Here is a 23,524-nt window from a genome sequence, read left to right on the forward strand (position 1 = left end):
GCATGGAGATTGGGGTTGGTTAGGGTCTAGACACTCTGCCCCCATATAACCCTACCCTCCACTGGTGCAGGTCACATGACCCCGACTGGGGTCGAGGAGTCGATACCACGTCGCCGGAGGAGGGGGAAGAGAGGGACAGCAAAACAAGAAACAGAAAAAGAAGAGAAAAAAGACACACACACGCTCTGGGCCGAGAGGGCGAGCATCCAAAAACCATCAAAGCTCCTGCATTGGGGAGGAAGCCGGACTAGAAAGATATGGCTGTATTGGGCTCTCTGTTCCTCTGCTCTCTCTCTGCCATGCGATACTCTCATCTTGCATTGCTTGCACACCGGCCTGCGAGGAAAATTACACGTTTGCAGTCTGCCGTAGCATCCAGATCTCACTTGGAGATATTTGTGCTCACTCGAATGTGCCTCTGTCTACTCCGTCTACCCCGTCCGTCTACCCCGTCTCTCCTTGCGCCAGACTGCCAGACTGCCACTCTGACATGTGACATGTGCCGACGACCCAATTACACCGGTTGATAGCTTGCCTGGCCTTTTTATGTTTTTCTCTCCCCCACCTCTCCCCAAGCGGCCACTGGCTGCGACTCTTCTGCTTCTCTCCTCCTCCGCCCCCCCCCCCCCCCCCTCCTTCTCGTCCCCTCCCCCTCTGCTCTTCTCCTGCCCCTCGGCCCTCTGGCCTGCTTCCTTCCTGCCCTCCTACTCTCCTGCCTGTGCTTCTCTGCTGCTACCGCCCTGGCCGTACAATTACGGCCGTTGTCCTTCTATGCATGTATGCATGTATGCATGCACATACATACATAGTTACATACTACAACTAACTAGTCAACTACACACATGTAGTTATTCCCTTCCCATATCATATTCCTGCATATAACTGGACCCAAGGTCCAGCCCATCTCCACTTCTCCCATACATCTATACATATGTCTGTATGTCTGGACTTGGCGGCTAACACCCACTTCCTAATGACCTCGTGGCTCATGTATGCGCATCCATGGCTGGCTGGCTCGGCCCTGAGACCGGCTGCAAGACCGACCACCTGTTCGTATTTATACAGATAGACAGGACTGGGAGCTGTCATTTTGCCCTTAGTTCCCTTGAAGCTTGATCTTGACGCCCCGCCCTCTCCCCGTCCCTGGCCAGGACATCCTTGACACCACCCACAATTAGACTCCCATGTGCCCCAATCCCAGGGCATCCCACTTACCACTCACTCCGATCTTTAGGCCTGGCTGCAAGTAGAAGCACGTGTACACATGTATGTGTGTCCGATAGTTACATACATGGAAATACAACACTCGAAAGCCCCCTTCTCCCTCCTCCACCACCAGTCTGTCGTGTCCACAGGCCTCTCTCTTCTCTTGCACACAAACACTTTGACTCTTGTCTCGCTCCCAAAAGAAACTCCGGTGGCTCGCCCACCGCAAGAGGTCAAGGCTTCTCAAGCCGCGCAGTATTAAATATATACGAGCACGGCTTGTGCTTGTGTTGGCTCTACTGTATCGTACCTGGACCTCCCCCTCCAAGCAATTGGTGTCTCCAAACCACAGAATATCAAGAGACACATACAAAAGCTCTGTCATGCTAAAAACTCAACCCAAGCTACAAAGCTTCGCTTCTCTGGCCGGCCATGGCACTTGGTTCGTGAATTGATGCCTCAGGACGCAATCTTAGAATAGCTAGACTTTGTAACAAAGGAAAGAACGGCCCTACCTGCCTGCGCCTGCCAAAAAAAATCAGATAGTAGCACAACCTATGAGTTAATTCTTTTTATTCCTTTTGCAGCACCCAATTTATAGCAATTTATCACCAGCTTCCATCTTCCGATTTCCTATAGCACACCCCGCTTCTTTGCTGGTTATTGCCTTCTTCCGCGTCCGCCCAACTTGCACCTTGTCGGTCAAATGCAACCTTGGGGAGACACAAGAGGAAAATAAGAAGGAGCTATTGTCACACTTTCCCGTTCTTCTTTTGTTTCGTTCCTTTTCTTCTTCTTTTTTCTTTCTTTTTCTCTTCTCCCATGTTCTTTTTCCTCGTCGAGACGCTTCTTTGATACTCTCTTCTTTCCCTTCCAAGAGCTTCTTTCCTTGCGAGGATCTTCCCCTTCCCGTTTCTTCCTTTCCCAGCTCCGCTCTTTCCCTGATTGGCCTAGGGCTGAAAAAAAAAAAGAGAGCACTTTCACTTCCGAGTCAAGCTAAAGCTTCCCGCTGCATCCTTGTGACACTTGACACACGCCCTATTTTCCCTGTGACCATTGTTGCTGTTGCTGCACTGCTGCAACTGGTTTCTACATTGGCTGAGACATCTCCACCCTTGCCCCTGTGACGAGTTGCCACACAAACTCTCCCTCTCTTTCTGCCGCAATGTCTGCTGCTGCTCCGCCCGTTGACCCGGTCCCGGCTGCTGCCGAGGCCGCTCCCGCTGCCGCCGAGACGGTGCCTGCTACCGAGACTCCGGCTGCTGCTGCCACCACTGCTGCCCCTGCTGCCGATGAGCCGGCCAAGCCTGCCGCTGAGACTGAGACTGAGACCGAGTCCAAAACTGAAGCTCCTGCTGCCGGCGCCGGTGCCGAGCCTGATGCCGAAGCCGAAGCCGCGGCCCGTGCTGCCTATGACGCCGACACGCTCTATCTCGAAGAGCACCTGCCCGAGCGTCTGGACATGTCGACCACGGCCTACGGCATGGCCACTCTCAATGAGGGCCACGCCCCTCTAGACATTGATGTAAGTGGCTACCCACACCTCCGAACCCAACAAGAGACACACGGCCCACTAACCCATTGTTCCAGCACGATGCCTTCTCCGAGGCCAACGAGGCCTCTGTCACCGACTCCAGCTACGGCTCCGAGGGTGGCTCCATCAACACGGCCTCCATCTCGTCGTCCATCTTCCACTACCAGTACGAGAACGGCCGCCGCTACCACGCCTTCCGGGAGGGCCAGTACATGCTGCCCAACGATGACCGTGAGCAGGAGCGCCTGAACCTGCAGCACCACATTTGGCGTCTGATGCAGCACGGTGGGCTGCACACAGTGCCCATCGAGGACAAGCCCGACATGCGCATCCTGGACCTGGGCTGCGGCACGGGCATCTGGGCCATTGAGATTGCCGACGAGTTCCCGCAGGCCGAGGTCTACGGCATCGACCTGTCGCCCATCCAGCCCGACTGGGTGCCGCCCAACTGCCACTTCCACGTCGACGACTACGAGGACGAGTGGACGTGGCGCGAGGACGAAAAGTTTGACTACATTCACGGCCGCGCGCTCGGCGGCACCTGCGCCGACTGGAACGTGTTTTACCAAAAAATCAAGAACACGCTCAAGCCCGGCGGCTGGTGCGAGATCCAGGAATACGATGCCTGGGTCTTTAGCGACGACGACTCGTGCGACCGCGCGCGTTGGACCATGGACTGGGTCGACAAGCTGGACATTGCGTCGCGCAAGTTTGGCCGCACCATGAACGTCGCCCGCTTCCACAAGCAGTGGATGATTGACGCCGGCTTTGAGGATGTGCACGAGGAGGTGGTCAGAATCCCCATCGGCCCCTGGCCCAAGGACCCCCACCTGAAGGAGCTTGGCCGCTTTGAGCAGATCCACATGCAAATGTCCGTCGAGTCACACACCCTGGCCCTGTTCACCCGTATCTGGGGCTACACCGAGGAGCAGGCCCGTCTGCTGATTGAGGGTGTCAAGCGTGACTTCCGCAACAAGGACCTGCATCTGATTACGAGTTACCGCTTCATCCGCGGCCGTGCTCCAGCTGCTCTGTAGAGGGAAGAGGGGGGCAGGTGAAGAAAAAGACGAGGGTCGGAGGGCACTTGTGGATGGCCTGATGGGATGGTCGTTGTCGTTGGCTGTGTATATTGTATTTGCATACGTCTGTAGCTATAGTTTGCGAAATCTGAACTGAACTTGAACAAAGCAACGAGACAATAGTTAGAGGTCGATCTTAGGCTGTTAGGGTTGTGTCGCTGGTAGGGTTAAGGGCTGCGGCTCAATGTTACACAAGGGTTAAAAAGTATACATGCATAGATGCCACATATAGCCTCAGCCTCTGCCGCCTCACTCTTCCCTTCTTCCCTTGACACCCCTCGCACTTTTCAATCTGCACAAAATGGCTGCATCCATCGACGCTCTTCTTGAGCGCTATCTCCGCGCACTGGATCGCTACACAAAGCTACAGCAGCAGCTGGGCCAGGCGCAAAAGACCACGTTTCAGCAGCTGGCGCGCGCGAATTGGACTGCTCCGCGTGGCGTGCGCTATGGCTGCGACTTTTACGACCAGCGGATGAAGGCGATGCGGCGTGTGGAGGCGGGAGTTGAGACCGAGGCGGGTGTGCGCGTGCGCGTGACACTGGCGGCCAACGAGACTGCCGGAGCCGAAGAAGAAGACACGGCCAAGGCCGACGACGCCCCCGGTGCCCAGGCCGAGCCCACTGCCCCGGATCAGCCGCCCAGCCAGCAGGCAACTCTCGATCCGCGCAATCCGATCCGCTGGTTCGGCGTGCTAGCGCCGCCTGCCATCAAGATGGCCCAGAGCGAGGCAATTGGTACTGTCGAGAACCTGATTCCCCAGCTCATCAACGCCCGCTGCGACCTGCGCCAGCTGGAAATCGATATTGGTCGTGCCCGCAAACAGCAGGCCAGGAACCTGGCGCGCCCCGGACCTCCGGAGACGGGGCCGGCGGCGGCGGCGGCGGCGGCGGCGACTGCAGAAGTGGCCGAGGTTGCTGATGCGCTGCACAGTGTTTCGTTGGTGGCGTCGGCGGCAAGATGACGGTGTTCCGGATGACATCTTTTGTCCATGGCTAGTCCACAAGTCTACTTTGTCTATGATTTATCGTCCGCGCTTCACGCTTTCGCCAACCCCGACACAGTGGCCCGCACGTCCTCCAAAGCCTCCCAGAACGGCCCCTCCGGCTCGACCTTTTCCCTAAGCCTTGCTTCTACTTCGCCTATCGCCACCATTGAATGTGTGTACCGTGCCCGCTGGACCGGCGACGCCGCGACCAACACGGCCGTGACCAGCTGCAATGCCGCCACCTGCGCCTCCTGCGTATCCTCCGACTGCGGCTGATCCGGCACATGCCACGCCGCCACCCGCGTGACCAGATCAAGCCACTCGTCACGCACGCCCGGCTCTTCAGCCTGGCTTGCTTCAACCAGCGCTAGCAGCACGCGCACGCAGCCCGTAGCCCGCCGGCTCTCCGACACTGAAATAATGCCGGCACCGCCACGCCCGGCCGCCGCTGACGCCTCCAGCACGGCGACCAAATCAGCTGCCAAGACCGCCCAGCCGCCGTAGCGCAGCAGCGCCTCGCGGCCCTCGGCGACACCCATGAGCGGCTCCAGCGCAACCAGCACCGAGTCGCGGAAGTCGACTCCACGCCGCACAGCCTCGGCGCCAGCGCTGACCACGTACAGGTCGACAAACATGTCGCTTAGGCCTACGGCGCTGCGCACCAGTGCTGGTGCGTCGTCCTCGGCCAGCCATACGGCCAGTGTGCGCAGCGCGGCAAGAATAAACGGGTCGGCACCAGCGGCGTCGCTGGCCGAGTCCCATGCAAGCGTGCGGAAGACGCCTTCGGCGGCGGTCTCGCGCGCCGACGGGTCAAGTCCCATGGCGCCAGCCACGGAAGCGTCCCAGCGGTCGCGCATGTACTCAATAGTCAACGTGAGCGTCTCGGTGAATGAATGGCGGAGCTTAAGCAGCAGGTCGACGGGCAGGAGCTCGCCGGCGGGAGACAAGGCCGCGGCGGAGTCGGGATCGGGGTCAGCAAGGCGGAGAAGATGGCCGACAAAAGTCGAGCAGACATCATAGGCAGCAGCAAGACGGGCGGATGTGGCGACATATGTCGGGCTATTGAGCTGCGAGAGCAGTGAAGGGCATGAAGATCGGATATCGATGAGTAGGAGGTTGATGAGGAGAAAGACAAAAGGCTTGCTGGAAGCAGGCGCCGAGGACGGCGAGAACAAAAGGCGCGGTGCGAGAGCGGGGAATGCGTGGATCAGAGCGGCCGCCGAGAGCGTGTATGCGGAGCGGCTTTCGGCCGAGGGTCTACTAAGGACGAGCTTTTGGATGAATGCGACGAGCGGGGCGAGCCAGCGGGGGTTCTCGGGAATAATCTAGAACAGCAGTTAGTACCGGTCAAACACAAGCACGGAAGAAAAAGCATTGAAAAGAACAGAGCCATTCGCCCTTCAACTCACCTCTGTGTCCACACGCGGCAGAATCTCCGCCGCAAAGCCCAGCAGCGTCACGCCGTCCGTGCCCGAAAACGCCGCCACCAGGCTCCCCATTGCCGCATCGACCTGCCGCCCCAGCGCGCCACGCAGCTCTCCGTCGCCGTGCCCGCCATGCAGCGCGTTCAGCACCGCCGTCCAAGCGCCCGACGGCACGCGCAGTGCCTCGGGCCTCCGTGGCGCCGCCTCCGTCAGGCTCGAAATGTCGTCGAGGCCGACGAAGATGGAGGCGCCGGGGGCGTCGGACACAAGGAGCGCGAGGGTCTCGCAGATGCTCTGTGCCGTGTCGGCGGTGGCGGGCGGGGCAGGGCCGTCCCGGCCGGCCGAAGTGGAGTCGGCGCAGTAGAGCAGCGCGCGCACGAGCGCGGGTATGCGCGCCGTCATTTTGTGGCGCTGCAAGGCGCGTGGCGCCAGCAGCGCCGCGAACGCGCGCAGCACGCTGGCAGCCAGACTGACCATCTCGGGGGCATCCTGGCCGGCCGCGGGCTGCCGCGCTGCCTCTCCGGCCGGCTGGGTAGAGGGTTGGCGCGCGCGCGCGCGCAGCAGCCGGTCGAGAAACGACGCCGGCACCGCGGCCCAGAGCTCATCGATGCTGGCGGGGTCGGCGCGCACGGCCGGGGCGTTGTCGAGGATGGAGTGGAGCAGGGCGAGGCCGACGAAGCGCGAGGTGTCGTCGGGCGCGCGGAGGAGTGCGGTGACTTTGGAGAGCGAGGCGGGTGCCGCGGCACTCGGGGCGCTCGGGTCCGCCATGGTCAGAGATGCAGTGAGGGTGGAAGTGGTTGTGGAATTGGGCCGGAGCCAGGAGCCATGGGAGATCCGGAGCCAGGAGGGGCAGTTGTTGAGAGCAAAAGCCTTTCTGGGAGGGTTAGGGTCTGCGGACAGCCCGGCAGCTGGCACTCTCGGCAGCTTGCACATGCATCTGAGCTACGCCACCTGCCAACATCTGCCCGCCATTCCACGCCATGCCGAAAGCAACACCTCAACAACTTGCCATCCTTGCGATGACGTCCCCCGCCTCAACTCCTCGCATGACGACACATTCACATTCTTTTTTCCCCTTTGGCTGGCTCATGTGCTGATCCCTTAGAGACGGCACTCCTGCTTATATAATCATGTCAGCTGCCGGCGCCTCCTCGTCGCGCCACGCCGGCCGCCCGAGCCGCCGAAGCAGCAGCAGCAGCGCCCGCAGCCCGCGACAACCCGACCCGACCCAGCCCCCGCGCCACAGCAGCCACCCGCTGGACACGACGGCGGCCTCCGGGCCGGCCCTACGCGCAGCCAAAGACAGCGGCTGGGACTGGCCGTCAGTGGGCCCCGCCGCACAGCCGCCGCGCGCGGCCTACGAGGACATGACGGCCATTGACTGGATCTACGAAAAGACCAAGGAGCGGCAGCGGCAGCGGGCACTGGGCGGCGGCGCTGGCGGCGTGCGCGGGTACATGGCGCAGCTGGCCGACGGCAGCCAGGTGTGGCTGGTGCTGATCGGCACGGGGCTGGTGGTCGGCGCGCTGGCGGCGTGCATGGACGTGGCGACGGCGTGGCTGGGCGACCTGAAGACGGGCTTCTGCACGGGCGCCGACGGCGGCTCGTTTTTCCTGAACCGCGACTTTTGCTGCCTCGGCTACGACTCGGACGTCGGCACCAAGTGCGCCGGCTGGCACAGCTGGGCCGACGCGCTGCACGCGGGGCCGAGCCGCCGCGCGCTGGGGTGGCTCGTCGAGTACGTCTTCTACGTCGCGTTGTCGGTGGCCTTTGGCGCGGCCGCCGCGTGCCTCGTGCGCGGCTATGCGCTGTTCGCCAAGCACTCGGGCATCCCGGAGCTGAAGACGGTGCTCGGCGGCTTCGTCATGCACGACTTCCTGAGCGGCTGGACGCTGGCGGCCAAGAGCTTCGGCCTGTGCTTGGCCGTGGCCAGCGGCATGTGGCTCGGCAAGGAGGGCCCCCTGGTGCACGTGGCCTGCTGCGTGGCGAACCAGTTCATCCGGCTGTTCCCCGCCATTAACGCCAACGAGGCGCGGCGCCGCGAGGTGCTGGCGGCGGCGGCGGCGGCCGGCATCTCGGTGGCCTTTGGCTCGCCGATCGGCGGCGTGCTGTTCAGCATCGAGACGCTGTCGTACTTCCCCGACAAAACAATGTGGCCCGCGTTCGTCTGCGCCATGACCGCCGCCGTCATGCTCCAGGCCTTTGACCCGTTCCGCAGCGGCAAGCTCGTGCTGTACCAGAGCAGCTACACGGTCGACTGGCACGACTTTGAGCTGGTGCCCTACATGCTGCTGGGCATCTTCGGTGGGCTCTACGGCGGCCTGTTTGTCCGCCTCAACATGGCCGTGCAGCAGTGGAAAGCCCGGCTGTCGCGTGCCGGCGCCCTCCCCGGCCCCGTGGTCCAAGTGGCCCTCGTGGCCCTCGTGACCGCCATCGTCAACTACCCCAACTTCTACATGAAAGTGCCGACCAGCCGGCTCGTGCTCAACCTATTCACCGAGTGCGCGCAGCTGCTCGACGACGACGTCGGCCTGTGCAAGACGGGCGCCGCATCCGGCGCCACCATCGTCCTGCTGCTGTTCGCCGCCTCGCTCGCCTTTGCCCTGACCGCCGCAACCTTTGGTCTGCACCTGCCCGCCGGCATCCTGCTGCCGTCTATCGCTATTGGCGCGCTGGTCGGCCGCGCCGTCGGCATCGCCGTCGAGCTGGGCGTGCGCGCCGCAGCGCCGCACGGGCTGCTGCTCTTCGCCTCGTGCGCGCCCGACGTGCCGTGCGTCACGCCTGGCACCTACGCCGTGGTCGGCGCCGCTGCCGCGCTCGCCGGCGTCACGCGCATGACCGTGTCCATCGTCGTCATCATCTTCGAGCTGACGGGCGCCCTAACCTTTGTCCTGCCCATCATGCTCGCCGTCATGCTGTCCAAGTGGGTCGGCGACGCCCTCTCGGCCCACTCCATCTACGACGCCTGGATCCGTCTCAACGGCTACCCGCTCATCGCCTCCGAGGGCTCCGCCTCCTCCGCCGCCGCCCACGTGCCCCCCGGCTGCGCCACCGACCACATGGCCCCGCTGGCCGCGCTGCTCACGCTGCCCGCAACCACCCACACCATCGGCTCTCTGCAGCACGTGCTCGGCGCCAGCCCCGCGCGCGGCTTCCCCGTCGTCACCGACGCTCGCTCCGCCGTGCTCCTCGGCTACATTTCGCGCAGCGACCTCGCCGCCGCGCTGCGCGCCGCCATCGACGCCGCAGGCCTCCCACCCTCGACACCTGCCGTCTTCTCCGCCCCCGGCCCCTCCGACGACGCGCCTATCCTCGACCTGCGCCCCTGGATGGACCAGACCCCGCTGACCCTCAGCGCCCTCGCCCCCATGCAGCTGGTCGTCTCGTACTTCCAGAAGCTCGGCGTGCACTACATGCTCTTTGTCGACCGCGGCGCGCTGCAGGGCCTGCTGACGCGCAAAGACGTCTGGCGCGTGCTGAACCAGGGCGCCGACTTTGACGCTGGCGCCCGCCGCGATGGCCGTGGCAGCCCCGCTGCCTACCGCGAGGTGCTCTTTAGCGCCACCGCCGCCGGCGACGCCAACGCCTCCGATGAGGACGAGGACGACGAGGCGGTCGCGCAGAGCGCAGGGCTCCTGCGCGCGGGCGCGGGCGCGGGCGGCGGCACGCAGCCGACGACGCCGCTGCAGCCGCAGTTCCAGCGGGCGTACTCGATTGTGTCTGAGGGCGGGGGGCCGCTACTATAGAAGAATCAAAATAACGAGCGATGAACCTGTCTGTCTATGTGTGTTTATTTTTTGTGCTGGTGTTTCTTCTTTTTTTAGTTTCTCTTGCTCTTTTTTTTTGGTTGCTGACTAAATGCATATTTCATTCTTCTTGTAGTCATATCATGTCCTTGTCGTAGTTGTTGCATACACGCCCATCCGGTCTCTTGGGCCGTCACTGTGCATTATCTAATCAGCTGTATATCCAATCGAGCGCCCGCTTTCCGGCTTCCTATGTAGTACAGACCACACACGTCCCCCCCTTCTCGCCAGACTAATACTCAAAGTCGTCGTCGACCGCCGGCCCCTTGCTCTTGGCCACGCTCTCCTGCTTCAGATACATCTCGGCGACCTGTCTGCTATTCGTCGCCTCGTCGGGCTTCTTGTCGTCGCGCAGCTTGATGAAGCGCGGGAAGCGCAGCGAGATGCCCTTGTCGCCGACGGGATCGACATGCTCGCGGATGCCGGCCTTGTAGCGCGGCGACAGCGTCAAGTCGGCCGTCTTGACCTCCCAGACATAGCGCGGCTCAAACCACACGTCCGGCTGGTGCTGGCTGCCGGTCGAGTGCGCGTAGAACGGCTTCGGCCGGTCAATGACGATTTGTGAGAGCGCGGCGTGTAGCTCTTCGAGCACCTGCTCGCTAAAGCCGGTGCCAATATTGCAGATGGTCTCGTACATCTCGGCCGTCGGGTTGTAGCACGCCAGCAGGAACGCGCCGTAGACAGACGTGCGCTTGCCCTTGCCGTAGTATGCGCCGAGGACGACGAGGTCCAGCGAGTCGCCGATGCCGGAAAGGTAGTCCTTTTTAATCTAGGGGAAAAATAGACCTAGTTAGCTGCGTGGTCCTGTTGACGTCCAGGTACGGTGGTGGTCTTCTTACCTTGAGCCAGTTCCGGCTGCGTTTGCTGGGCTCGTAGCCACTCTCGGTGCCGTCGAGCATTTTGACCATGAGACCTTCGCACGATGCCTTGACGCTGTCGTCCAAAAAGGTCTGGATGTCCTCGAGCTCGCGTGAGTCCATGGACGTGGCAAGGGCAAACTCGCCCTCAGTCGGCACCAAAGCAGCCTTTAGCAGGTCACGGCGCTCGCGCAAGCTCTTTTCGACAACGGCTTCGCCGTTGAGGTACAGCAGGTCAAAGGCAAAGACGCACACCTTGATCTTGACGTCTTCAATCTTGACGTCCTTCTTTTTGCGAGTCATTAGCGTCTGGAAGGGCAGCACCTTTTTCTCGGTCACGTCCCACGCCACCGTCTCGCAGTCCAGCACAAACGACTTGGTCTCTGGCTTGATCCACGTGTGTAGGCGGCTCAGGATATCGGGGTACTTTTTCGAGAGGTCCTCTGAGTTGCGCGAGAAGATGGCCGTGATGCCCGTGGCCGCGGCTTCGGTGCACACGGCGCCCGGCGTAGCCTTGAGAATGTTCATGTGTGCGTCCTTGGCCACGTAGTGTATCTGAGCGCGCTCGCCGTCGTACTTGAACTCGCAGGTAAAGGTCTGGTCGGTGAAGCGGTCGAGTACCTCGGTGATGGCCTTGGTCGGCTTGGCCAGCATGGGCTTGAGCGGCACGCCAGGCCTCAGCTTGCAGTGATCGCGCAGGTTCATGATGCCGTTGGCCAGCATGGCGGGGATGATGACGTCGTAGCTGGGCAGCTCGCTGTAGACCGTCTTAAGGATCTGCTCGCCCTTTTCCAGATCAGCCGTAGCCGGGACCAGGCCTTTGGCCTCGGCCTCGTGGCACACCATGGCCTGAGCCAGCGACACAATGACAGTCCGCTCGGCCAGACCCAGGCGCAGCTTGCCTTCGAGAAAGCGCACAATGAACTTGGCCTCGCTGGGACCACCCTTGTCCTTTGTAATGTCAACCTTGCCCTCGCTATTTGAGTCGGCAGCAGCCAGCAGCTTCTTGATGCCGTCGACCTTGCGGCCCTGGGCTCCATTGCCGGAAACAGTAGCAATGTCCATCAGGCCCTTGTGCACTCCGCGCACTGTCAGCGGCTTCGGCTTGAACATGGTCCGCTGTGTCGCGCGACTCTTGACAGCTACGAGGCCCAGATCGCCAATCTCCTTTTGATCCTGCTTGATGACAGCCAAACTGCGGCCTGTGGTCTCGCCAATAGCCTTCATGATCAACGACTCGCCAATTCCCAGCTCGATGCCGGCGTAATCGGGTGCGAGCTTGTTGATCATGAGCAACACAGTCGGGAGGAGGTCGTCTGGAGTCAGGCGAAGAACCTGGCGCAAGAACTGGGCGCAGTACTCCATGATGATCAGGCGCTTAGTAGTCAGCTCGACAAGTGAAAAGGTCTTGCACAATGCTGCATACGGCACGTGGTCGCCGGCTTTCCAGTCCGGATACGCTGGGGACGAAGTGCTGGCGACGATCTTGGTCTGGACCTGCTTTCGGGCAGCGGTCTCGACGGCCTCGTTGGCACTGTCGACTGACTCGGCAGCAGAAATAGCGCCGGGGTCTTCCTCGACCTCCTCGGCCTTGACTCGGGTAGTCTTTCTGGGAGACTTTGTGGGCGAGGGTGGCGTCTCTTTAGGAGATGACTTGGAAGACGGCGATTTATTGGGTGGTTTCTTGGGAGATTTCTTGGGCGACGGTGAGCTCTTCCGCGGTGACTTCTTGGGCGCGGTGGTTTCGGGTTCCTGTTCGGTCTTGATCGTGGCGACTGGGGCCTTTTCAGTCTTGACGTCTGCCTCTACATCGGACTCGTCAGACTCGACACGGCGGCGGGCGTTGCGCGGGCGTTTCGAGACGGGGGCATCTTGCATTTCAACATCAGACTCGGGGTCTTCCTTCTTGGGCGATGCTTTGCGCCCGCGTTTCTTAGTTTCTAGCCAGGTAGGCACAGGTGTTAGCAGAGCCATTGCGGAGGTGGGGCCGGGGACAGCACAGTACCTTTTCCCGACGCGGCAGAAGGGGCCGGTGATGGCTCCTTGGTCTCTGCCGGGTGCGTCTCGGCGGGAGCGGCACCGTCTTGCTTCTTGGGCTTGGTTGAGAATGACAGCGTCGTCTGTTGCTGCGGCGGTCGAGCGCCGTTCGCATTGGCGAAGAACTTGCTGCTCGGCAATTAGCCACGGGGCTCCGGCTATCGGGACACGGACAGGAAACAAGGGAAACAACAGAAACAAAAGCACACACCCAAGGGTTGTTTGCGAGGGCTTGACATACCCCAGAGTAGACTGTTTCGGAGGAGCCATGGTGCAGTGGCGGTGGCGGGACAGCAGCACGCTATAGGCTCTCGGCGCAGGCGGGCAGGCGGTGGCGGGCAGCGGAAACGCGGCAACTCTCGGAGCAACGGGGCGACAGAGTCTCGGGGCAGACAGCAGCCGGAGCGGTGATGGCCGAGGCGGACTGGAAGCCGGGCCCGGAGCTAATGCGGTGTATGGCGTATTGAGACAGGGATTCCGCGGATGTAGAGCACGGCGGGCGAGAATCTGACGCATGGGAGTCCAAGCAAAGCTCAACAAATCAGAGAGAGCTGCGACAGGAAGCAGCTGAAGAACAGTGAGGCGGAGAAACTGAATGAATTCCAGGTTTGCGGGAGGTCGCACGAGGGCTGGAGCTGGTGGGCAGGCTTTTGTTTATTTTTTTTTCTATCTCTGTCTATTATGGGGGGAGACAAAAAGGGCAGAATAAATAGCTTGGATTTCTTTTTCTTTTTTGACTCAAGTCCAGGCCTGCGTCTGAGCGGCATTTACAGCATTTTTCCACGGCTTTAATTTTCTGCGAACATTCGAATCTTTGACTTCTAGAAGAAAACCCAAACTAAATAATCATTTGCTTTCAACTACATCATCGGCGCATGATGCCGGCTCGGCGCGTCAAGAGGGGAGCTTCAAAAATGCACTTTACGCGTTATCAACTGTCAGTTGCCGGCAGCTGGCGGACAGCCCGCCCAGAGACAATGCAATTGTCTGACTGTTAGGGCTAGTTACCCTTACATTCACGGCTAACTTCAACTAGTTATGCAATGGATTGATTATATTTACAACACGCAAATTTCGCGCGGCACACGTTTTGCGGGCACAACGCTTCATTGGGACAAAAAAAAGGAGATCAACATCAGTACAAGTAGAGGGAGAGAGCGTGTCTCTGCAGAGACACAAGAGGAGAAGAGGGATAGACAGAGAGGTGAGCCCCGTTCCAAAGACGTGGTCAGAGTTCAACAGAGGAGCCACCAGAGGGTGAGGCGAGGCGGGGCGAGGCGAGGGTATTGTGCAGCAAGCAATATAAAACGAACAAGCAAAAAGAAAAAAAAAGCAGGCGGCCAGCGGGCGCGGTGCGTTGTGGAAAACAGGAAAGGCTTTCCCTCCTCCCACCCCACACACACGTACAGTACACAGATTCACACACTCGAATGTGCCATAGGTCTATTCAAGAGTGACTGATAACGCGCAGGCAGACAGGCAAGGTGAGCGCTGTGGCTCTAGCTCTGGCTCTGGCTGTTGTCCTTGACCTTGCTCTTGCTCTTGCTCCCGTTTCTGGGCGCGCTTAGTAGTGGAAGTCCTCCTCAATGACACGGCCACGGATGTACTTGGGCTCGGAACCCTTGACATAGATGTCCTTGTACAGGACCTCGGGGGTGTTTTCGGGGAAGGCCATGGCCTCGGCAATGGCCACCTCGCCGGCGACAAAGGCGCGGGACTCCTTGTCGAGCTTCTTCAGCTCCTCCTCGGTGCAAATCTCCCAGTCAATGAGCTGTTGCTTGAGACCCGAGATGGGGTCGTTGGTGGAGCGCATGCGCTGGACCTCCTCACGGGTACGGTAGGTGGTACCGGGGTCGGACATGGAGTGACCACCGTAGCGGTAGGTGACGTACTCCATGACCAGGGGACCGTTGCCCGAGGTGGTGTACTCTCTGCCGTACTTGACGGCGGCACGGACCGACAGAGCGTCCATGGCGTTGACCTTGAGACCAGGAATGTACTGGCCACGCTTGTAGTACTCGGTCAGAGCGGACGAGCGGTTGGCAGCAGTACCCATACCGTACTTGTTGTCTGGGAAGGAGGGGGAAGAGGGGCAATGTTAGCAGGCCGTTTTCAAACAAGACAGGAGCGACAGTCAAGACTCACTCTCGCAGCCAAACATGACGGGCAGGTTCCACAGCTTGGCCATGTTGAAGGCCTCAAAGACTTGGCCCTGGTTGGAGGCACCGTCACCGTACAGGACAATCGAAGTGTTCTTGCGGCCAGTGTACTTGTGGGCGAAACCCAGACCAGCACCGACGGGCACCTGGGCACCAACGATACCGTTGCCACCGTAGAAGCCGCTGGTGAACATGTGCATGGAGCCACCCTTGCCACCGACGATACCGCCCTCGCGGCCCAGCAGCTCACCGATAATGGAGCGAATGGTAGCACCGCGCATCAGGGCGTAGCCGTGGCAGCGGTAGGCAGTGATGACGTCGTCCTGGGGAGTAATGGCAGACTCGATACCAACGCAGACAGCCTCCTGGCCGGTGACCAGGTGGCAGAAACCACGGACCTTCTTCTCCTTGTACAGGCGGTCGGCGGCCATCTCCATTTGACTGTGAGAGGGGTTAGCAGTGGTCCAGACCAAGAGTCCGAGACAGTTTGAGACAGTCCGGGCCTGCAAGAAAGAGGCTCCCGAGACCATCATCAGATTCGTGGCGGGCTTACCGGATGGTCACCATGTTGGTGTACATCTTCTTGAGCTCCTTCTTGGTGACCTCGAGGGTGTAAGGAGGGGGGTCGAGCTCGTAGGTCTCGAAGGTCTCATCGCTGAGGGTGACGGAGAAGGGCTGGTCGTCAGACTGGAGAGAGAGAGAGGAGTGTTAGTATAAGCAGAGAGATTGTGGGGGGAGGTATTGGCTGGGTCGGTGTCGGTGTCGGTCTCGGACGGCCGTATCTGAGGGGAATGTCGACTCTCGGCCCCTCAGACTCTCCCGGCCACACTAGCGACCCCAATTGGTGCTCCCGCTGGCGAATGTGGTCTTCAACAGTCCACTGAGCCATCATGAGCTCCGGCTCATCTCTCCCACCAGGAGGAAAGAAGGACTGAGGGTAAGTCCAGGGTGTCTTCGTGGGTCGGGATCGATGGAGAAGGAGATGGAGAGGCAACCAAGTGCTCACGACACAATCCGGAAGCCAGCCAGCAGCCATCTCGGGCTCGGCAGGGGCCGGAGTGCGTCTTGCGGGCAGGGAAAAGAATTGGCGGCCGTACCTTGGGAATGCTGCTCTTGTCGACCGAAGCGCCAGCGGCGCTTGTGGTTACCGATCGCGAAACGACGGCGGAGGGCACGCGAGCCTTAGGCAGCGCGCGGCTGATTCTGAGAGCGCTGGAGAACATTTTTTGTGATGAGAAAGAAACAAACTGTAAACAAGAAACCCGCAAGAATGTGAAGAAAAAAAAAGAGAAAATCAAGAAAAAAAAGTGTATTTTTCTCTCGAGATTTGGGGGACAGCGAGGAGGGAGGGGGCTTCGCTTTTCTTTGGGAGAAAAAAATGTGAGAGGAAAAAAAGAAGGCGAGCGATAAAACGAGCCACTCAATTTTGAGGGGCCCGGCTCCGACTTTTCCCAGGCCAAAACAGGCCAAAACAGGCCAGAAAAGGCCAGAAAAGAGCTCACCACCACGCTTCAGCACTCGGCCCTTCTGAAGTGCCGGCCTGAAACCACTGAAGCCGCCATGAAGGCAGAAAATACAGGCCCCACGTCTGGGTCACGTGAGCTTGGCCAGCGGTGTCGGAGCGTGAATTCTAAGTGGCCGGCGAGGTCAGTTTTTTTTTTTCTTTTGGGAGAGAGCGAAACGGCAGGTACAAACGCCTTGCGGCTCAGGGCAGTTGCTTAGTACGTACATGTGTATTTTGTGCAATCTACAGTCTGGCCAGTCTACAAATAGACAGCCCGAGAACGACAATCTCGATTTCTGCGCTTCTACGTCCTTTCTGCTTGTCCGTTCGGTCCCGAACCAATTTGTGTCAAGGTTCGCGTGGAACCGGAACAGACACAGACATGCGGCTGGAGACGGCTGCACCTACTTGAATGGATCTAATAGGGTATCTTAAGCCGCCGAGTGGGGCTGGCAGAGCGGGGCGTTAGAGCCGACAACCCTTAGAGACCCTAATTAAGTCAAGGTGGAAGACACATAGCGACCGATAAGCAGTGCATCGTCAAGCAAGAAGGGCCCAATAGTCTAGTTGGTTAGGACGTCGGATTCTGATTCCGTAAGCCCAGGTTCGAATCCTGGTTGGGCCTCGAAATTCACCTTTTGGTGATGTTGCAAGCAGGTTTTTTTTTCTTTTTCTTCGCGTCTTGTTGCGTGTCTTGAGGCCAAAAATAGACGGTCAACGGACGGAGTTGGGTGTTTTTTTTTTGTCTCTCCAAGGCTGTACGACAGGCGGCGTTTCACAATTGCAGGGCTTCTTCTTGAGGAACTTGGAATTCCGGGGGTACGAGGAACGAGGGTAAGAAGACAAGGCGGCCTCCCCCGTTGATTTGAGGGCCTTGGGCCTTGGGACAGCTCGGCAGTTGGGGTTGGAGTTGGAGTTGGAGTTGGAAGAGGTCTTGGAATGTTCAAGACAAGCACAAGCACGAGTCTACATGTGTAGTTGTGTATGATGTTAGTGCTGTGCTTGTATGGAATGCAATCCAGGGACAGCACAACAGCTCTCTCAGCAATCACGACAAGACAAGACAGGACAAGAGACGAGATGAGACGAGATGCGAGCGTGCAAGGGATTAAGGAGACATCAAGCCAGCCAGCCGGCCAAGTGCAGGGTTGTTTGTACCTGTACATGCATGTACATACATCCGTGTTTTATGGCTGTCCCATTCATTCATTGTCCCTCGCGAACCGAGCGTCGCCTGGCTGTTCTGTGTTCTCCTGTGGACATTGACGTAACTCAATACTATAGTTGGCTATGCAAGTATACAAGTGGTAGAATGTCAAGGCCAATGTTAAATTTGTCAGCGCCTTTGTGTTGTGTTGGCGTCATGTGCTTTGCCACGCTGGAATGGCATGGCAATTTAGCTGAGAGATTGCTTGGGTGGGTGGAGGATAGAGGGCAGAGGATAGAGGGCAGAGGATAGAGGGCAGAGGGCAGAGGACAGAGGACAGAGTATAGAAGATGAGTATAGAGCGGTGCTTGTACTTTGTCGCTGCTCGTCCGGTTCCTTGGTGCTGGCACCCGCGTAGTTAATATGTGTGCATGTATCTATACATGGCTGTACAGTGGGAGGGAGTGAGTGGCAGTGGCAGAGTGACGCTGGCGGTCAGACGCTCTGGGCTTTTGAGAAAAGAAGCTTTGATGTCGTTTGCATGACGACAACGAAGAGCCAACGGCCGGACTAGTTACGACTTGATGGGATGTAAAGAAAGAAAGGAGAAAGGACAAAGGACAAAGGAGAAAGGAGACCGGCCCTCGGGGCAGCTCACCGCCTGCAATGGCTCTGGTTTCTGCCGGCCAACACGACTCGGCGGCTGTGTCTCACCGCCCTTGATTGATTCATTGTTGGCCATTGTTCTGGGTCTGTTTGCTGGCAATTTGCCATTTCAGGCTGTTGCTCAGTACGTTGGCCTTGGTGTGTTGGCCGTCTTTCCCTCTTTCCCTTTTTCCCTTGCCTGTCTTTGCCCCACAGTGCGACCTGGCCCGACCCCACTCTGCACTCTGCACTCTGCACTCTGCACTCTGCACCGTTTGGGCGGCTTTGTCAGTCAGTCCGTTGGCTAGTTCTTGCCTTGTGCTTTCTGGACTGCTTGCTTGCTTGGGTCTTGAGCCTTCCTCATCAGGGGGGTTTTGTCCTTGTAATGCGTACTTTCCCTTTCTTTCGACTCTGTTTGTACCTGTACTTGCATTTGCATCCCTTTCCTGGTTGCCCTCTTTATTCTTTTTTTATTCTCTTTTTCTGCCTGTTTCTGCCTTTTTTTCTTCCCCCTTGAAATCTCCCTGGCTGCATCGCCGCTTTGCCTTCTCTCTCTCTTTTTATTTTTTATTTTTTAAATTTCTTTTCCTGTTCTTGCTGACATTTCCCATCCATCACCCTAAGCTTGGCCGGCGCTTTTCACTTTCGCCGCCCTAAATTTATCTCGCTGTCGCTGCCTCTTTGCATCATCGCCGTGCGAGTGCTTTGCTTCTGCATTATTGGAACCCGCCATACTCTCCTATTTTCCCTGCTATATTTTCCCGGCATTTTTGGTCTTCTCGTTCTTTTTTTATTTTTTATTCTTGATTTTCGCTTTTATACTGAGCCCTCCCGCGAGCTTCCCTGGCCGTCGTCCTCTATCTGCTCGTCCGCGTCTTCTCCTTGATCCCATCTTGAGCCGACAAAGAGTCTCCGACCACTGCACCCGCCACCTCTGTCCGGCTCTTCACATTCCGCCCCGGTCCCACCCATCATGTCGCCCCCCAAGAGACCACTCACCATCGCCGGTCGCCGTGGCAGCGGCCCCGGCGAAGAGATTGCCGTCAGTGCCGCCAACGCCGCCATGAACTCGCGCTTCGAAAAGCTGGATGCCCAGCCCCTGCTCCAGCACCACCACCATCGCCATCTGCGTGGCCCCCCGACGCCCAGCATGACCTCGACCGGCGCCGGCACCTTTGACCAGCGTCAATGCCAGCAGCAGCAGAACTCAGTGTCACCACCACCACCGCCGACTCCCGCCGCCTCCCCGGGTCCTTCGCACTCTCGCCCGAACTGGAGCCTGTCCAATCCGGCCGCCTCCGGAGCCACCGCCGCCACCGCCTCCATGGCTTCTAGCCCGGCGCCGACCTCAAATATAGATTCCTTCCTGGTCCAGGCCCGCCAGCACTTTGTCGAAAGCACTCCCCATGAGCGGACACGTATCATGGCCGAGCTGCTGAATCTCTGCACCAGTCCCCAGCTCAGCTTTGTCTACCAGTTTGTCACACCGCTTCTCAAAAAGGACCCGTTCACGAGTCTCCCCGATGAACTGTGCCTCCGCGTGCGTCTGAATCCGTGCTTCTCTGCGTCTCGACTACCCGCCCGCTAACGTCATACTCCCCAGATCCTATCCTTTGTCGACGACCCAAAAACCCTCGCACGTGCCGCACAGGTATCGCACCGATGGCGTAATCTCCTGAGCGATGACATGACCTGGAAGATTCTCTGCTTCAAGCACGAATACGACCGCCAGATTCCCTACGAAGTCGTGGGCGCCCAACCCGTTGACTCCTCACCCGCAGCCCTCTCCGAAGCCCCCCAAACCACCCCAACGTCTCTCAGCCACAGTCCGTCGCGCTACCGTGCTTCCACTCGCATCCGCGGCCGCCGATTGCGCTCGTACAAGTCGCATTTCAAGCAGCGCTATCTCGTCGACGCCGCTTGGAAAAATGGCGGAAATCACATCCGCAAGTTCATCACGCAAGAGGGCGGCGTGGTCACAAGCCTGCATCTCACCGACAAGTACATCATCCTGGCTCTCGACAACGCCCGCATCCACGTGTTCGACACCCAGGGCGAGCAGCAAAAAACCCTCCAGGGCCATGTCATGGGTGTCTGGGCCATGGTTCCGTGGGGCGATATTTTGGTCAGCGGAGGCTGTGACCGCGATATTCGAGTATGGAATCTGGAGTCTGGGTGAGTTTATACCAACTTTTTTTTTTTTTTTTTTTTTTTCACGAGTCTCTCCATTCCCGCTAACATCTCCCCCCCAGTGCTTGCATACACACCCTGCGAGGCCATACCTCCACCATCCGCTGTCTCAAAATGTCAGACGAAAACACCGCCATCTCCGGCTCCCGTGACACCACCCTCCGAGTCTGGGACATCAAAACTGGCACGTGCACCAAAGTCCTCGTTGGCCATCAAGCCAGCGTGCGTTGCCTCGACATCCACGGCGACATTGTCGTTTCCGGCAGCTACGACACTACCGCCCGCGTCTGGAGCATATCCGAAGGCCGCTGCCTCACTACGCTGCAGGGCCACTTCAGCCAAATCTACGCCATTGCCTACGATGGAAAGCGTGTCGTCACAGGAAGCTTGGACACCAACGTGCGCATTTGGGATCCCAACACAGCGTAAGTCTCCACTCCCTCGTCCAACCCAAAAACATCACAGACCTCACCTACCAGCATGTGAAAGTCACGTGCCTTTGCCTAACCCGCAAATCACCATCTCGGAGCAACCCAGCCTGCCCATGTGCATCCATTCGCTAACCATGCGTGTGCCCGCACAGTGAATGCCTCGCTATTCTGCAGGGCCACACGTCTCTCGTTGGCCAAATCCAGATGCGCGGCGATACGCTTGTGACTGGCGGTTCCGATGGCTCTGTCAGAGTCTGGTCTCTCGAACGCATGACACCTATCCACCGTCTTGCGGCTCACGATAATAGTGTTACTAGTTTACAGTTTGACGACACCCGTGTCGTGAGTGGTGGAAGTGACGGCCGCGTCAAGATCTGGGATCTCAAAACTGGCCACCTTGTCCGCGAGTTGATATCCGCGAGTGATGCCGTGTGGCGCGTGGCTTTCCAGAGCGAGCGCTGCGTCGCCCTGGCTCTCCGCGGGAACCGCACCGTCATGGAAGTCTGGTCCTTCTCACCGCCTCCGGATACCAGCCCGGTCGACCTTCTCTACGACCGCCCGCTCTCCATGCCCCCCTGCATGGCTGTGGCGACCCTGCCGACAAGGCCACTCAGCGCAGCCCAGATCGACGACATATCCGCCTCTGAAACCGCCGCTTCTTTGCCGTTTACAAACACCACCACAGAGGACAGCCTGCCCTCAACAGCACCGGCAAACAGCGTGACATTTTTCAACGAAGACTAACCAACCAGCCTGGACTAGTTTTTTTGTTTTTTTTTTTTTTTTTGTTCCATTTTTCTTGGAGATTTTGACAACATCCTTGTGATACCCGCAACCTGGATCACTCCCTTCATAACCCACTTAACATTTACTTGCATTGGAGCGCCTGGTTTTTTCTTTTTTTTTTTTCTTCTTTCTTCGTGTTTTCTCTCTTCGTTTTCCTTGGGCCTTGGTTTTGTTCTATCGTTGGTTAAAAAGACAATCGCTTATACACATATTTCTCTTCATACTCCCCTATTTCGAAAGACTCCACATGTCTTCTTAATTACGCATGCCGAGATTGGGCTTGTGCTCTCCGCCGTGTGCAAAACAATCATTTAATACAAGACTCGATACCTTAATTCAGTTGTCGTCTGTCTATACGTGTGGTTGTGGCTGTTCATGTGGCTCCCAGCAGACCTGGCTCATGCGTGTCTTTGTAATGAATTGTAGTTTGGAAAAAGAAAAAAAAAAGAGCAAGAATATCTGTCTAACGCCAAACAGGAACTGTTTGCAGCGCAAATACCTTCGTCACACCGCTCTGCCCCCCGGCCTTCAGCCGAGTCTCCCTCTTCACCTGTTCCCGTGCCCAGCTCAATCATCACGGCGCATGCTTCCGATAATCTCGCGGTGCGCGTCGCGCTCGCGCGCACTCTCGCTCAAGCTCGCGACGCTGCGCAAATCGCCCACGACGTCCTTGGCCTTGCCAAAGTAGACCTCCTGGAGCAGATTGCGCATCTTGAGCTCCATGTCCTCGACGAGCCGGCCAATGTTGGCAATGTGCGCCTCGTCCGAGTCGACGGGCAGGTCGGCCTCGACCTGCCGCGTCATGTTGCCGCTGAGGTCCATGGCGCCCAGGGCGGCGGTGGCCGATGACAGCGAGAGGATCACGGTTGCTGTCAGCTTGTACTGCGTCGTGCGGCCGCGCTCGATGGCTTCGAAAACGTGGATCGAGTCCCAGACGCCTTCGGCGGCCGTGCCGGGCGTAGAAGCTGTGCTGGTAGTTAGCAAAGGCATGGCTGGGGCCGGGTTGGGTGGGCCCTATAAGAAGGAGGGGGCACTGCTACGACTCACCTTTCTTTAGCAGCACGACGCCGGCGAACCCGTCGTCCAGGTTCCAAAAGTACACGCTGCTCACACCACCCTCGTAGTACAACTCGCGGTACACATCAAACGCCTCGTTGGCCTTGATCTCCATCTTGCGCACGCGCTCACTGGGCACCGCGCCCTCGCCAGCGCCGCCATTACCATCGGCCCCGACACCGCCAAGGCTACCGCCGGCAGCGCCGTCCAGCGGCGGGTCGAACTGGTTGCTCCACGGCGAGCGGTACGAGTCGCCGTCGCGGTTGTAGTCGCACAGGAGGTAGTCGCGGCCCGTCTGGCGGCAGCGCTTGATGGTTAGCGGCTGGTCAACCGACGACAGCAGGTCTTCGGTCAGGTCCGGCGCGAGCGAGATGATGGCGTTGAGGTGCTCGCTGGTGTGTTTTGGGTTGAGTCGGCGGAGCAAGTCCCTGCGTGTCGAGGCCGGGGGGGAGGGGGGTCTTGGGTTAGCAGACAGATTGGGCCAGAGCGATCGGGGCGGGGAGGTCAGGAGAAGGCGCGGCTTACATTGCCGAGTCGTAGGGATCGATGTCTGCCATTTTCGATGAGGATCTGTCCGTGTAGCGCTGTAGACAAGACAAGAGGAAATATCTGCTCAGTAGCAAAGCTCAAAAGAGGCCAGAAAGATCGCAGCAAGCTCTCCCAAGCTCCTTTAAC

General features: G+C 58.9%; 8 protein-coding genes across 8 annotated transcripts; 4 read left to right on the forward strand and 4 right to left on the reverse strand.

Moving 5' to 3' along the window:
* Positions 1–2,371: 2,371 nt before the first annotated feature.
* Positions 2,372–3,777, forward strand: BROUX77_005922 (uncharacterized protein; the record flags this gene model as incomplete). Its single annotated transcript, XM_073750849.1, has 2 exons — positions 2,372–2,731; positions 2,797–3,777. The coding sequence occupies 2 exons, from the start codon at positions 2,372–2,374 to the stop codon at positions 3,775–3,777; spliced, it is 1,341 nt and encodes a 446-aa protein (XP_073603792.1).
* Positions 3,778–4,120: 343 nt separating this feature from the next.
* Positions 4,121–4,783, forward strand: BROUX77_005923 (uncharacterized protein; the record flags this gene model as incomplete). Its single annotated transcript, XM_073750850.1, has 1 exon — positions 4,121–4,783. The coding sequence occupies one exon, from the start codon at positions 4,121–4,123 to the stop codon at positions 4,781–4,783; it is 663 nt and encodes a 220-aa protein (XP_073603793.1).
* Positions 4,784–4,857: 74 nt separating this feature from the next.
* Positions 4,858–6,999, reverse strand: BROUX77_005924 (uncharacterized protein; the record flags this gene model as incomplete). Its single annotated transcript, XM_073750851.1, has 2 exons — positions 4,858–6,132; positions 6,217–6,999. The coding sequence occupies 2 exons, from the start codon at positions 6,997–6,999 to the stop codon at positions 4,858–4,860; spliced, it is 2,058 nt and encodes a 685-aa protein (XP_073603794.1).
* A 362-nt stretch (positions 7,000–7,361) lies between these two features.
* Positions 7,362–9,977, forward strand: BROUX77_005925 (uncharacterized protein; the record flags this gene model as incomplete). Its single annotated transcript, XM_073750852.1, has 1 exon — positions 7,362–9,977. One exon carries the CDS (start codon positions 7,362–7,364, stop codon positions 9,975–9,977), a length of 2,616 nt encoding a protein of 871 aa, XP_073603795.1.
* Positions 9,978–10,269: 292 nt separating this feature from the next.
* On the reverse strand, positions 10,270–13,201 carry BROUX77_005926 (uncharacterized protein; the record flags this gene model as incomplete). Its single annotated transcript, XM_073750854.1, has 4 exons — positions 10,270–10,806; positions 10,877–12,834; positions 12,900–13,060; positions 13,173–13,201. The coding sequence occupies 4 exons, from the start codon at positions 13,199–13,201 to the stop codon at positions 10,270–10,272; spliced, it is 2,685 nt and encodes an 894-aa protein (XP_073603796.1).
* Positions 13,202–14,495: 1,294 nt separating this feature from the next.
* On the reverse strand, positions 14,496–16,313 carry BROUX77_005927 (uncharacterized protein; the record flags this gene model as incomplete). Its single annotated transcript, XM_073750855.1, has 4 exons — positions 14,496–15,001; positions 15,077–15,531; positions 15,644–15,777; positions 16,188–16,313. 4 exons carry the CDS (start codon positions 16,311–16,313, stop codon positions 14,496–14,498), a joined length of 1,221 nt encoding a protein of 406 aa, XP_073603797.1.
* A 3,046-nt stretch (positions 16,314–19,359) lies between these two features.
* BROUX77_005928 (uncharacterized protein) lies at positions 19,360–21,751 on the forward strand (the record flags this gene model as incomplete). The annotated part of the gene is made up of 4 exons (XM_073750856.1): positions 19,360–19,926; positions 19,990–20,561; positions 20,639–21,001; positions 21,160–21,751. 4 exons carry the CDS (start codon positions 19,360–19,362, stop codon positions 21,749–21,751), a joined length of 2,094 nt encoding a protein of 697 aa, XP_073603798.1.
* Positions 21,752–22,360: 609 nt separating this feature from the next.
* BROUX77_005929 (uncharacterized protein) lies at positions 22,361–23,406 on the reverse strand (the record flags this gene model as incomplete). The annotated part of the gene is made up of 3 exons (XM_073750857.1): positions 22,361–22,758; positions 22,841–23,277; positions 23,375–23,406. The coding sequence occupies 3 exons, from the start codon at positions 23,404–23,406 to the stop codon at positions 22,361–22,363; spliced, it is 867 nt and encodes a 288-aa protein (XP_073603799.1).
* Between the last annotated feature and the right edge of the window lie 118 nt (positions 23,407–23,524).

The sequence above is a fragment of the Berkeleyomyces rouxiae genome (genome assembly GCF_048999995.1).
Source record: "Berkeleyomyces rouxiae strain 22BRR77 chromosome Unknown BrBRR77_ptg000007l, whole genome shotgun sequence".
In the NCBI taxonomy this organism is placed as follows: domain Eukaryota; kingdom Fungi; phylum Ascomycota; class Sordariomycetes; order Microascales; family Ceratocystidaceae; genus Berkeleyomyces; species Berkeleyomyces rouxiae.